This window comes from Poecilia formosa, unplaced genomic scaffold, assembly GCF_000485575.1.
Source record: "Poecilia formosa unplaced genomic scaffold, Poecilia_formosa-5.1.2 Scaffold5, whole genome shotgun sequence".
NCBI lineage: Eukaryota > Metazoa > Chordata > Actinopteri > Cyprinodontiformes > Poeciliidae > Poecilia > Poecilia formosa.
The window spans coordinates 2,048,319-2,062,982 of NW_006799944.1; the positions used below are offsets into that span (position 1 = coordinate 2,048,319).

A 14,664-nucleotide genomic window follows, 5' to 3' on the forward strand; every position below is an offset into this window, starting at 1 on the left:
CATTATGCCTGGAAAAGTGCGATATAACCACAGTCCATTTACCACAAATTTGTTTTCACTGCAGCTGCGCAGGATACAAGTTACATCAGATATGGAAAAAAAGTTTATAAATACTATATCAAAGTTGTTGTTTTTTTTTCCACAAAACTCAAAAATCAGAAAACTCTGGCATTTGAGTGCAGCTTAATTAAAGTTGATTCACATAACTAGCATTAGCTCACCCCAGGCCAGAACGATGAACCGTAGTGGAATGAAGTAGACGATGATTGTGGCCACGACGAGAGCTACAATCGCTAACCAGCTTAAGAAAGGCACAGTCCAGTTAAATGTGCTGTAAAAGAAGAACGAGAGATTCAAATTAGGAAACGTTGTAAAAGCTCATTTAACTGAGCATGCTCAGAAATGTCACTATCAGGAAGTAGGAAACGCACTAACGATTATAAAGATAAGTTACATATCAGTCGTTTGGCGCTTTGTAAACAATATAAACTTTTGAGAGTCATAGTTCGCTTTCTGCCGAAAAACAAATGATTCCACTTTACTTTTTATAAATATGAGAAATAGGTAAATCAACAGTTCTGTGTTGGCATGCACATGAAGTGATGTGTATACATGAAGGTCGTGCAGGTCTACATGCGATTCAGGAATGGAGCTAAAATAAGTTGGCCTGGCACGAGAAGGCAGAGGGGCCTGGCAACGTGGAAAAAGAACCAGGACATGTGGAGCGAAGCAAAGGGAAGTGGGCCCGGTGCCGAGGAGCGGGCTTTCGACTCACTTCTTTATCCTCTCGCCGTAGGAGGCCACTTCATCCAGTGCATTCTGCACGCTGATGCACACGTCCTGAATGGCATAAAGCTTGTTCATGAAGCCCTTTCTCTCCGAGTCCTGCAAGAGGACAGATAGAGATGTAGGCAAGCACAGAAGAAAGCGAGGATGAAGGAGGGGGAATGTGCAGATGGACAGAATAGAGACAGGAGAGGAGGAAGAAGGGAGAGAAGACAGAGGCTGGGCACAGGCATCTCCCTGAGAACAATGCACTTTAAACAGCTTTGATTTGGAGTTGGGAGCCAAATCACCGGATATCCTGCCTGAAGTGACGGAGCGCTTTCATTCCAGGCCGTAATAGAGATATAAAGTTGGCAGAACAAATCAAAATGTTTCCCTCCTTACAAATACTCGCAGGAAAAATTTGAATATGTGAATAAAGAGGCAGAATTAAACTGAAAGCCAAATGGATACATCAGTCTTTGGTCTCCCCCCCCCTCTCTTTCTCTCTCTTTCTGGTCCTGCCAAGGCAGCTAGGACGACCAGGCAGAGTCCTCTTTTGTTCTACTGGCTGGCACGCTGCGGTGATGTCACCAGCTGTGACATCATTATCATCCTTATTAACGCAGTCAACCATCATGAAAGGCTCCTCCTATTGTGAACTTTGAATATTGCTGGAGCCAGGAAAGGAAAACGTCGTCAGCCTGTTTCATGTAAATCCTGCCCGTCAAACTGAGACAAAGTAAAGAAGTGCAGAAGTCATGCAACAGTCAACAAGCCGCCTGCTGAGTGACAGGCAGGCAGGCAGGGACAGGACAGATCTGGACACAATGAGGTGACCCAAAGCCAGTGGCTGAGGGAGGACATCAAGACGCAGACTCCCTGATGCTGGGTGTGCTTGGTGGGCATGCTGGGAAATCTAAATTTAACACAACTGCCTGTAAAGAAGGTTTAAAAATGTAATTTAAAGGACATCTACATGGGATACAGTGCACAAATTCCATGAAAAGGACTTCAATGCCATGCAGAAATCGTTATTCCCCTCGAGCCTTTTCGCATTTTTCTCAGGTTTCGACCACAAACCTCAACACGTCTTTTTGGGGATTTTATGTGACAGACCAAAACAAGGGAGTGCATAACTGTCAAGTGGAAGAAGAATGACGCGTGGTTTTCAGATTCTTTGACAAATCTTAAATGTGTGGTGTGATTATGCATTTAACCCATTCAAATTGGATAGGCCTAAAGTAAATTCAGTTGCCATCACAACATCCTCAGTTTGTAGTCACCCTCGTCTCAGTATAACACAACTTCTCAGTTGAGACCTCAGAGGTTTGTTATAGGGCTACGGACAAAGTCATGGAGAAGTTTAAAACAGGTCAAGTTGTAAAGCAACCTCAAAACTCCAAACTTCTCAAAGCACAGCTTAATCAACCCATGACGCAAAAACTCAAAGAGATAAAAAGTAAACCTATCAAAGCAGACCTGAATGTGAAGGCTGGTCAAGAAGAGCATTAATTGGAGATGGGGCAAGAATGATGTAGCCATGGTAACGCTGGAGGAGCTGAACCTGACTCTGTCCATCATGCTTAACACGCCATCCCGGGTTAGCACAATGTGGTGACGGCATCATGCTGTGGAGGATGCTTTCCTTCAGCAGGAACATTGAAGTTGGTCAGATTTGAGGGGAGGAGATAATTACAGGACAATCATGGAAAAAGCTGTAAAACACTTCAGACTGTCATGGAGGTTCATCTCCTACCAGGTTAAAAAAAAACAACAAAAAAAAAACCCTCATACAACCACACTTGGAATGGGATGGTTTTATTCAAGGTATGTTAAATTTTGCTCTTCTTTATATTGGACCAACCAAAGCTGGTAGAAACAAACACCAAAACTGTTTCTTTGTATTGTTACTGTGGGGAAATTGGTTACCCAAAGGGGCCTGAATGCAAAGACAAACACACAAATTATACCAAAATGTTTAAAATCAGGCATCATCAGCCTTCCACTTCATTACTTGTTTTGGTCTATCACACACAATTCCAATCAAATAAATTGACGTTTATGTTTATAAATTGACAAACACAGATCTCCAAAGGAAATTTGTGCTTGCAAAGCACTGTGGGATCGAGCCGTCCGTCCATCCATCCATCCATCCATCCATCCATCCATCCATCCATCCATCCATCCATCAACATTTAGCCCCTCCACTAAGTCTGCCCTGAATTCCCCTTCAAGTGGAGGACTTGATAAACCTCTAAAGAGAAAAAAGTAGGTCTAAGGCCACATTTGTTTTTATTAGAAAAAAACAAAGCTGCTTTATTGAGGAAGATGGATTCAGTCTGGTAGATTAGAAAAGTAAAGCTATGAGTAATTCCTGTCTTAATACCCACAAAAGACAGCAAAGCAGTCAAAGCCATGAAACTTCAAGACCTCAGAGGCCTTCACCACATTTGGGTCTTTGAGTCCAGCCACCTTACCACAAGCCTCCCATTGAGGCCCAATCTTCCTCCACCTCCCCCCAGAAACCCAACTTCTTTCTTTTTTTGCTGTGTCCAGGATCAGATAATGTGAAAAATGAACCATGGAGCAGCCAGGGAGACCACATGGCCTCCCCAACAAAACCACACAAGACAAATAGATATAATTAGACAACCTCTCTGGGTTATTTTTCTTCGAAAATATTTTACAAGACTCCCTTATATTTCCCCCCTCCCGCTCTCCTTATTCTCATGGTCCTTTCTTTAAGGTCCATCTGTTTTTCATTCTGCGCTCAAACAAATCTCAGGACGAAGTGTCTATTGTACTGGGTTTGGTTAGGTCGGGCCACGTTGGGCTGGGTCAGGACACATCGTTTTCGAGCCCCAACTTGGGAGAGAGTGTTTTAGGGCCATGGGAGTGGTGTGAGAGAGCGGGTGGGAGTGGGGGCGATAGGTCAGAGGTCCTCGGCGTATAAACCATTGCCACATGCCCTTTGGACTGCGGTCTGAATCCTATTTCCTGTCTTCAAACACGGTTCGAAGAGGCGGGAGGTAGCAATAACACTGAGGGCCGTGGAGAACCTTGTTTTCCCAGCTTCCCTGCACACTGCGCACATATGGAGCCAGGCAACCTGTTCTTATAATGGAACCTAATATGCACACAAACACACACACACCCTACAGCTATGAGATAAGGTTGATCTGCACACCTGGTCGCGCTCTGTGACTAGAAATAGTACTACATCCCCAACACACACCAATAAATCCCTTCACTTTCAACAGTTGAGGCCTCTTCTTCCACGGAGCAAGCTTGAAAATAGTGCAATGCGATGATTCATAGAACATGTGCACAGACAGGAAAGACGAAAGACAGTTTCAGTTTAGCTTGTCTTTATGAAAAAAAAAAGGGGAAGATGTCAAATGAAAACTCAAAACTGTTAAGTTTTGTAAGCCTCGTGTTCACACATCTTCTGCAGCAGATCCACCACAAGCGTGTTGCATTTCGTTATGCGTTCAGCGGCTTTGGAGAAGCATTTGTGTCCTGGCGTTAACCACGAGCTCACGTTATGATTTTCCAATTTTGACTGATTTCTGATCTCAAGAGGAACACCAATTTGTCTATGGGGATCCTGGGCCTGTATTCTTAATGCTTAACTGAACCTTCATACCCTTTTCAAAGGATTTTATTTGGAGAACAAAAAAACTGATTGTCACAGTTACTGTCTGTTGCCTTGTTGTGGTTCTGTTGGTTAAAATGGAGTCATTCCTTCCCCCTGTTGCCACATGCTTGCCCAGGAGCGAGGGACTGACAACACTACTGATTGTGCTTTCTTAGATGGATAACCTATTATTAATTATTATCATGTGATCAAGCAACTTTGACAGTACTGCATTACAGAGGTGCCCCAATCCAATCCTTAAGAGTTACTATCCTGCAAGAATTAGACGCATCCCGCTCTAACACACCTGAATCAAATGAATGGCTCGTTACCAGGCGACTCGCATGCTACTGAGCAAATCAAGCAATTTGATTCAATAGTGTTTGGAGCAGGGATTCATTTCAAATCTGATAGAATATGACTTTGAATTATTAGAATGCATTGTGTTGATTCAACCTGAATGTGGAGTCATTTGAGTTTCATATATCTGTTTATGTATGATAAAAGCTTGTAAAAGGACTTGAGAAGATGGTTAATTTAGCGCATTATAAGGAAACTGAACTCAATTGATGTTTTTAAAATGGCTTCCAATGCAGGCGTCAGAGTTAGAAAAAGAAAAATGCTCATTCTGATGGAAAATGCTGCATCGTACGTCGTGCATTCGATCAGTCTGATGGGGCACGTCACACCAACTCTCAGCATTAATGTTCCAATTGTTCATGAGTAATTAATCAACTGTAAGGGATAACAAATAAAAAGTGCTTTCACATCTTTTGTATACAGGGCGTTCAAATTAGCTTTGCATGTAGAAAGTGTACGGACATTCAGAAACCTCTGCAACAACCCTGGAAAAGATTTAAAAGTTGTCTTTTTTTTTTTTTTTTCCCAGCATCCCACTAACTGTGTGCTGTGGCAAGATAAACTTGGCTCCTCATCCAACCATTTTATAATCAATTTCTAAGGGGCAAACAGGCTGTGATGTGAGCTCAAGCTAAAGTCAGCAGAGCATCACGTTATTAGATAAAAACTGCATTAAGACAGCGTGCGAATGTGAACGAAAAATGTGTTCGTACAGGGAAGAAAGTCTTTGACATCAATTAACTCTCATCAGGCTGGTAAGCAGAAATATTCTGTGAGCTGATGTCCTCTTGTTGGGGGAGAGTTGCACGTTTTAATTGCACGCGTGGCATTTAGAGACAATAAATGCATCTTTTGCGGTTATGTCGAAAGTTTGCGTCATTGTTTGGACGCGTGGCATGTGATGTGAAATCCCTGCCGAGCGCTCCCTGGCAAAGCAGTTAGAAAGCTCATTAAAGCGATTCGAGTTGTTTGCTCGTGTTGGGGAGAAATTACCCTCAGTGATACCAAAGCGAGCCCAGGGACACACACACACACACACACTCTCACACACCTACAAAGAAAAAGGCAATTCAAGCTAACCACATTGCACTGGATAGTAAATTGTGGTAAACAATGTGGTAAACTCCTTGAAACACTTGATGAAATATTTAACAAAAGAAAGATGCACAGTGCCCCAGAGTGCTTGAATCCTTGTTTTCCCCTCCGCCCCCTTGCAGAGAGATGCCCCCATGGCAAAGCACATTTGTATGCAAAAGTATGAAGTGAACAGTTGCAAACTTTGCAAAGACAGTTTGTTCCACGTTGACCCAAGGCCTAGAGCAAAACAAGAGAGAGGTCAGAGAGAACTCAGTCTAATAGTATAGACTCAAATATCTGTCCTAGATCCACTGGGGGGGAAAGAAGAGAGTCAGTTGAGGCCATTTTAACCTCCCGATCACACGCTTCCCCCTGCTGGGTTCTGCCATAAAAATGATAAACCCAACAGTTATAAAGTAGCGACATTGCACCCCATCACACCAGGAAATGAGTCTGAACCACAAGTGACTGCTGCTCACTGCCGCTGTGCTAAAATTGCACCTGTTTTTCTTTGTTTTGCATCGCTCAGTCTGGCAACACAGTAAAAATTGAAATGTCATATAAAATGTGACAGCATGCTAATATGTGGCTCCCAGAGGGCATCTGAAAGCGCTGTTGTTGATTTTGTAACTGCAGAGAGAGTCGGTATTCCTCTCATTTCCACCCCAGGAGGAGGGAGGAGAAAAGAAAAACAATTGGAAAAGCAAGGAATACTACAGGGGTGACACAAATTAAATTTCCAAAATCTGTACAAGAACTCGAGACAAAACAAAATTAAGCAGCGGATATCACCGCTGTAGCACAAATGTCAACTACAATGTTCTCGTACTTCTACGAGGGGGAAAAAAAAAAAAGACATTATAACATCCTAAAAACATATTTGTTCCACATGTAAGTAACATAGTGATGGCAACAACATATCATATTTAATTAGTGAAATCAGAAAGGACAAATACAATCCAGGATTGTTGATAATAAACAATTGTTTAACAGAAGCTTTTTGACTTGCCCATACTTTGCCACACAGCTGAGATAAAAAATACACAATTGAACAAGGCTCCTAAACTCCAGTTGAACTCTAAGTAATGCAAGTGATTCAAATTTATCGGGACATAAAACAGCATAACAAATATTCTATTCAAGTCAGCGTCCCAAAATATATGTTCTCTTCAAACACTGTTGTACACTGATTTTCCTTCTTTTTTTTTTTTTTTTTCCCATTTTTGAGACTGTCAGATTTTTTCTTCCTGATTGATCCAATTGCATGTTAATGTGTCACTTAAATGCTATTAAAATTTAAGATGAAGTAAAATAAAATAAATAAATATACGCCTTAGTTTTTGTAAGTGAATCTGTGCAGCTAGAAGTTGAGGACATAAGAAGGTCTTAACAGTTGAATATTTAATCTGAACAACATTTTAGGTATTTTTGATAACAAATCTACTCTGACACAAGAGAAACCAAGGTATAAAAATCCCTCCCTCTCCCCTGCCCAAAACTATTTAAAACAAATAATCTACTTTCTAAAAAAAAAAGTGCATCCTTGCATGTTTAATTTTTTTTTCATTTTAGATTTTTAGGCAAAGTCTTACTTTTTATGAGTGAAATACTTTGGCTGCAAATGAAATGCAGCATAGAGTGCTTTTTATCTTTTATGGCAACCATTTAAATAGTCTGAATGGTTTCAGCAATAGTTTTTCACTGGCAAATATTCCAAGCATCGCAAACTTAGCAGAGAAGCGGGGAACTACAGATTTTATAACTTTTGGAGTTTAATAATGGCTTTTAGAGGTATCATTTAAAAAAAAAAAAACACAGGAAATTGCCCTTAAAGAGCATCTCTCTTTTACCAGGAAATGACAACATGGACTCGGAGTCTGTGTCAAAAAGCCTCAGATAAAACCAGGCAACTTGGCACCTTGCCAGTGCCACATGAAGGAAGCAGATGTTCCAAGTTTGTTTAATAGATAATTTATCCCATACATCTATTTCCCTCCCTCGCTCTTTGTCAAAACACATATCCGCTTAACTGAAGCACTGAGATGCACAGCATGTCTTCTCACACACAGAAATACCACAATGACCCTATTTCTGCCCCTTGTGCTGCACCAAACACCAGAAGACTAAATAAATGACCATCAGGTTGAGATGCTTCTTGTGTTCCTTTTCTGTTTATATATATATATATATGTGTGTGTGTGTGTGTGTGTGTGTGTGTGTGTGTGTGCTAAAGGTTTCTCCCATAAAGCCAAAGTCAAACTCTAGTTAAGACTGTCAGCTGAAGGTGGGCCAGACACACACAATGCTCCACAGTGCTAATTAGTCTCTTCACCGAGTCAGGTCCCACAGCGAGGATAAATATACACATATGTAAAAATAATAATGCATAAAAAAAAGGATGGAGGAGAAGTGGGTTTAAAAGGAAAAGTCAGCGATGACGCCGACTTATTTTCAGTTTGACCTCTGCCTCATACCCTAAAGAGAGAAGTTTCTAGCTAGCGTTATGACTGCACGTGTCGTTAATGTGTCTGGTTGGCAGGAGGTTGCTCGCCACTGATCATCTTTACCCATCTCCCCGTGGAGCCTCTCATCACCTCCGCCACGCCAGCTCCTCTATCAGGCTCAAGGTCAGGCTCACACACACACACACACACACACACACACAAACGATCTCCTGATCAGCCCTTACCACACTACCCCTTCTGCTGCACGCTGCCCGACCCACACACCCACCCCGCCTCACCTCTGTTCCCTTGCTCCTGCACTCTCCTTCCACCGTCCTTCCCAGGATCCGGCGTGGCAGGGTGTGATGAATGGGACATTATTACTCTTGTCCGCTGCTGGCCTGATTTTAGCTCATCCACTTCTGTCTCGTCAGACTGTCTGTGTCTCCATGTCTGGCCTTAAAACATATGTTACTGCCTGACCTACCTCGAATCTATTTCAGTCACTTCCACAGTGAGAGTAGGTGCGACCTTTAGCAGGTTAAGAAAAGGCGCTTGCAAACATATTTTTCACCACAAACGAAGCATATTCATCTTTTAAGGAATTAAACGGGGTTAAGTAAAATGTGATTTATCTCTCCGCTCTCCAAAGGCGACAAACTTTGGCATACCTTTTATTGGATATGCACCCTCTGAGATACGAATGCAAGTAGAGGCAGATGTAAAAAAAAAAAAATAAAATAAAAAATCCACAGTCTGAAAACTTTGTTTTAGAAAGAAAAGAAAAAAAAAAAACAATAAGAATGAGAGTGCACAGCCACAAAGTGAGGGGATCACTTCTTCAAAAAGTAAATAAAATATGCATCCTCTCTGTGCTCATTACAGATTTATGACTCTTGTTAAAAGAAAAGGTGGCGGCTGCCTTCTTGCATGTCTGACTTTCAAAAATCAGACGACACCGCTGTCAAGTGTTGTGCTCCACATTCTGTCCAATGAGAGGCCGGGAGGGCTGAGTGTGTGCCATCTTCAGCATCCTGTGCAGCGAGAGGCGCGCAGAGACTTACTTTTCGGGCGGATGGGAGCACGGCAAAAAAAAAAAAACTCCTCACCTACCGTACGGGGAGCGTGCCGCGCAATCCTTTGATGCATACTTCATCAATGGAAAAGTTCAGCTGGTTCAGCCACTTTTCTGCGTGTGTGATTAAGAACGGCAACACTTGGGGGAGTAGACGTTCTTGCGTCAGGCATATGAGCTTTGGGATTTGCAGTGATGACACGAAGTAGTTTTGCTGTTCATAAAACAACTTTAACCCAAAAAATGAAAAAATAATAAAAAAACGCACCCACAACCTCGTTGAAGTCCCCCCACCAACACGCGCACACACACACACACACGCACACACACACACACACACACACACACACATATAGCGCCTTGCAAAAGTATTCACAACGCTTGGACTTTTATTAGCTTTGTCACTTTGTTTGAGATTTTAAATCACAGGCTAGCACATGGTTTAATTTTGAAGCGAAAACAAAGTAGCTATGTGGTTTTATTCTGTTTTTATGAAGACAATCTTAAAAGCATGAAAAAAGTAAATTCAGCTCTTTTTTGCAGTGGTTAAGTATTGCTAAATCGCTGCCTTCAGACGAAATTAAAATATGTGCAGTTTTCCACAGGCCATGTAGGAGACACAGCAAACGTGTGTAAGACATGCTCTGGACAGATGAAACCAAATTGGATTTGTTTGACTGACACGCAAAATTTCATGTTGGGAAACTTAACACTGAACAAACATTCCTCGTGGCGAAACAACCTGGTGGTGGCAGAATTATGCTGTGGGGGAAAATTTTTTACATGTGGCAAACTTGAGACAAAGGTGAAGACATTTCAGCAGAACAATGACTCTAAGCATAATAGCCACAGACAACCTAAATGCTTCCGATCACATCATGGGCTTAAACGTTTGAGTCAAAGTCTAGAACTAAGTCCAAATGAGAAATCGAAGCCAGGGCTTAAAATGTATGTGCAAAGTCAGTTCCAATCTGTCTGAGCTTGGAGTTATTTGGGGTAGAAGAATGGGCAGAAGCCCATGTGCAAAACTGTTGGGAGACATAACCCAAAAGACGTTTAGACTGTGATGTCATTTGAGCAAAGGGAAGACAGTTTCACTGCAAGTAAATGAAAGTTTTTGCAAACTTGGTCTCATGTTACAAGAGCAGCTTCTTGTGTGTTTGCAGCAGCACTACCTGTGATGCTTGTGGCAAACTGCACCTGCATTTATTATGGCTGCCGTTCAACAAACCAGCTACTTGGATAAAGTTTATTTAGGGGCGTCAGTGTACTTCTTTGACTCTTATTTACAAAAACAAAAAATGAAAACCATGTATAGCTTTCCTTCAACTTTAACATAACGTGCGTTGGTCCCTCAAATAAAACCCCCAAATAAAATACGGTAATATCTGAGGGCACAACTGAAAAATATCTGAATGAATGTAAATGAATGTTTTTTTACAAGGAACTCGGGGAAGTATTTTAGTTTGGTTATATGAAAATTGTTTTAAGTTGCTTTATGTTTAATGCCTTAACTGCTATTCTTAGTGGAAATCATGTTATCCTTTTAACCACAAAAAACTATTGGTAAATGAAGCACTCAAAAACTGCTATTATATCAAAAAGACCACGTCACCTTCAATCAGCTGAACTCAGGAAACACATAGTCAAACCTCCGTCGACAGCTATTCCCCTACGTTAGAGAAGATCAGCAGGGAAACACGGACATTACACAAAAAGACACGAGCCGCTTGTCATGCTGGAGCCGACTTATCTCCCCCATCACCTTAAAGAGCAGGCACAGGCATGGCCCCGGCAGTGGGCCGGTGGGCCAAAACGTGCAGTGTGAGGAATGTCAAACTGAGACACGGACAGAGGACAGGTGCTGACGAGGACGGCCAACAGAGGCCGCCGGACAGACGATGAGCTAAGTGGCAAACTGGAAGACAGCAACAACACACCAGCAGGAATCCGTGCCAGAGCCACACACATGGCAACTTACCACCATCACTCGTATCCACTCAAAGTGCCAGGAGGCCAATATATCCTCGAGGATATGGTTTTTATCATGGCTGTCCTCCCAGGGGCCTTGTTTAGGGTCCTTGTGGATAGATTAGAGTGAAATTTTCTCTTTATAAGCCAAAGTAAATAAAATGTAATCTGTAGACACTGTGGATTTTGGGTGCTACACACTGTTCTCACCAGGTCCGATGAGGACTTTGATCATTTAGAGGGACCAGCTTTAGCCTTAATTTCAGTTTTTGATACTCACCTTTGTTTATATTTATATACAAGTTATACAATTTCATAAGTAAAAACTATACAGACTTGCATGGTGTATCTTTTATTGGGATGTTTTTTTTTTTTTTTTTTTTTTTTTTTTTCCATTTTGTCACATTACAACCAGAAAACTTAACAAATTTAATTGGAATTGATGTGACGAACCACCACACAGTAGAGAATAACAAACATTTTTGGAGATGAGTACACCTTCCACGCAGCTCTCATGTTGTAGGTAAGGTGTACTTCGGTGCTGTTCTGCCACACATAACGGTTTGTCTACAGAGCACAAATCTGAATTTTGGTCTCATCTGACCCGAACACTTTCTTCCATATTTTGCCATGTTCCCCACATGGATCGTGGCAAACTGCTTTCATTTGGCTTTGTTCCAGCAATAATTTTATTTCAGCCACTCTTCAACATAAGGCCAGATTTGTCGGATCTCTGCAGCTGTTTATTTGTCGTCTTGCAGTTGTGCCATACCAATTTCATTTTCAAATTTCAGATCGATAGTGCTCTTTATGTGAGATGTCATAAAGTTGAAATGTTTTTTTTTTTGTTTATTGTAAAAAAAAAAAACTTCTCTTCGTCTCAGACCTGTCTGGTGTGTTCCTTGGTTTTGTGAAGCAGCTCGTTCACTAATGTACTCTAATGAACCTCTCAGACCTACTGAGATTAGATTACCCACCATTTGACGTTGTTTGCCAAGTAGTTACCTTCTGAAGACTGTTTGTTGCACTAGCTTTCGTTTAAGGATATTGGACTAAAGGGGTCTAAAGAGAAATTCATGGCACCATTTTATTTCTAACAAAACTGTTTATTTTTTCTTCTCTTTCACAATTTGTGGTGCATCAGTTGATCGTGGTGTGGTCGTAGTGTGACAAAAGTGTGGAAATCTTTATGGGAAATCAGTGCTTTTCAAAATGACTGTTTGTTTATTGGTAACTCAAAGACCGAGCCACAATCTCTACTCTTGTCGGAACAATGCTGATTGCAATTTAATCTATAATTATTCAGGGCAAATGAACAAAACAGGACAAAGTTGAAACAAAAACAATCAAAAAGTGCTGTGAGAACAGCAAAGTTCAGACTGAAGAAGCAATCACAGAAAGTCAAAGAGAAGGACAGACGTACATATCAGGGGAGAATACGGATAGTGAGAAATGATCCATCAGATGTATGCGTATGATAGAAAGAAGAAAAGCAAACACTTCAGTTTGTTTTGCATAGTGAGACAATACTCCTCTGCGTTCCTTAGACCCGATTTTTTTTTTGTTTCAAGTCCTCCCTCTATTAGCCAAACGTGATTAAAATGCAGTTCCTACTGGCGTCTCTGCTGAACAGCCGAAAAAGAGACAGCGAAATGGGAAGAAAAATGAAGCAGATAAGTCAGAAGCATCTTTTACAGCGTGATGCTTGTCATCCCTTGCCGGCGCCGTGAAGAAAACAACACAACTTTTTTTCCTCCCTCTTCCCTTCTTTCCCATTCTTTTCCAGCGGTTATACCTCCCAGGATACCTGAGGACAAACCCGCTGCATCACAGGCTCAATAGCCTCCCCAAAACAACATTTTAGTCAGGTCTTTTTTTTGTTGTTGTTTTGTTTTGTTTTTATCCAATTGATATAATTCCCAGTGCTCTCCTTAGTCCAATTACATTAGCCATGTCCATGTCTCAGCAATCTGCAAAGCGCCGTGAGACTGGGACTGAGAAAGGAGATTTGGGGCTTAGGAAGGTGCTGCACAGCTGCTAAATATGGCTCTGCAACTTGTTCAGATTATACATATTTACCTTTACCTCAAACGGTTTGCCTTAAGTGCGAGTGTATTGACTGCTTAATGGTCCATAAAGAGACAGAAAATTAAATAGGCATGAGCTGAAAAAAAAAAAAAACTGAGAAGTTAATATCAGCCTCACAACTTGGCTGTGGCTTCTGAAATCTGAGACGATCATCATTAGAGTACTGCATGCTTACGTGTATGCAAGCGCAGTAGTAATGTCTATTTCTACAAGGCATCGACATGCATCCTGACAGATCCAGAAAAAAAAATGAATAAGGCTAATAGGTGAAACTAGAGAAGCAGTAAAAGTTCTCAGTACTTGAAAGTCAATGTTTCCAAGTTTCTGTTGGGAAATACAATAAGACGGACATTGAAATCAAAATTCTGACTTTAAAAGATTGTAAAACAGTCCCATGTTCACTATTTAATATGCAGTGCAAATAAAGCATTGTGTTTTGCAGGTGAGAGCCATTTAAAAGCACTTATATCAAATAGTTTACACCTGTCTCATTAAAAACAGTTGTACCCGTGGCACGTTAGGGCCTCTAAATGTGAAGTTGTTCCATTACTGTTTGACTGTGTAAAATAGCTTTCGCTCAGGTTTTTACTGTTAATAGTGGTTAGCTGCAAAATCTATGAGCAAATCCTCTTGGCTTTCCAACTTCCAAGTAGAACGTGCTCATTATTATGAGCTGTCCAAAGCCTAATAACAGGATGTGCCACTTTTGATTACAATACCTGCTATGAAGCCTGTGGGATAACTGGCAATGAGTCAATTCTGTGGGGAAATCTTTGCCCACTCTTCTTCGTAGAAATGTTTCGATCTGCCTCATTTGTTTGAGCATGAATGACTTGTAAAATGTCATGCTGCAGCATCTCAATCAGATTCAACAAAGCCACTCTACAGATGCATTTTCTTTCTTTTTTTTTTTGACCCAGCGAGAGGCGGACCTGCTCTTGTGTTTTTTATTATACAAGGATAAAGAAAAATCTCTTTCAATGAAATACTAGCCAATAAGTTGAAACATAAATAAACAACAGCGACAAAATATTTTGGGGATCATCTAGATCACGTGTGTCAAACTCAAGGCCCACATGTGGCCCGCCATGTCATTTTATGTGGCCCCCTGAGCATTTTATAGGCCGATGATTGACTTAAAATAAGTTTTGAGCACTAGTTGACTAAAAACTACATTTCCCACAATGTATTCCGATTGTTACCAGCCAACATTACCGCTTCTCGACACTAGAGAGCAGCAGTCA

The 14,664-nt window shown here is 41.3% G+C and overlaps 1 protein-coding gene across 7 annotated transcripts in view; it reads right to left on the reverse strand.

Annotated features, from left to right (window-relative positions):
* The window catches only part of mctp1a (multiple C2 domains, transmembrane 1a), a 139,040-nt gene that overhangs the window by 11,451 nt on the left and 112,925 nt on the right, over positions 1-14,664 (reverse strand). For 6 of the 7 annotated variants that reach the window (XM_016677008.1, XM_016677000.1, XM_016676986.1 and 3 more), the window contains 3 exons: positions 11,343-11,441; positions 776-885; positions 222-331 (listed from right to left, as the gene is read on the reverse strand). In XM_016677008.1, coding sequence (XP_016532494.1) covers positions 222-331; positions 776-885; positions 11,343-11,441 — 319 coding nt within the window. The remainder of the gene's footprint in view (positions 1-221; positions 332-775; positions 886-11,342; positions 11,442-14,664) is intronic. The other variant, XM_007562805.2, reaches the window with a different exon arrangement.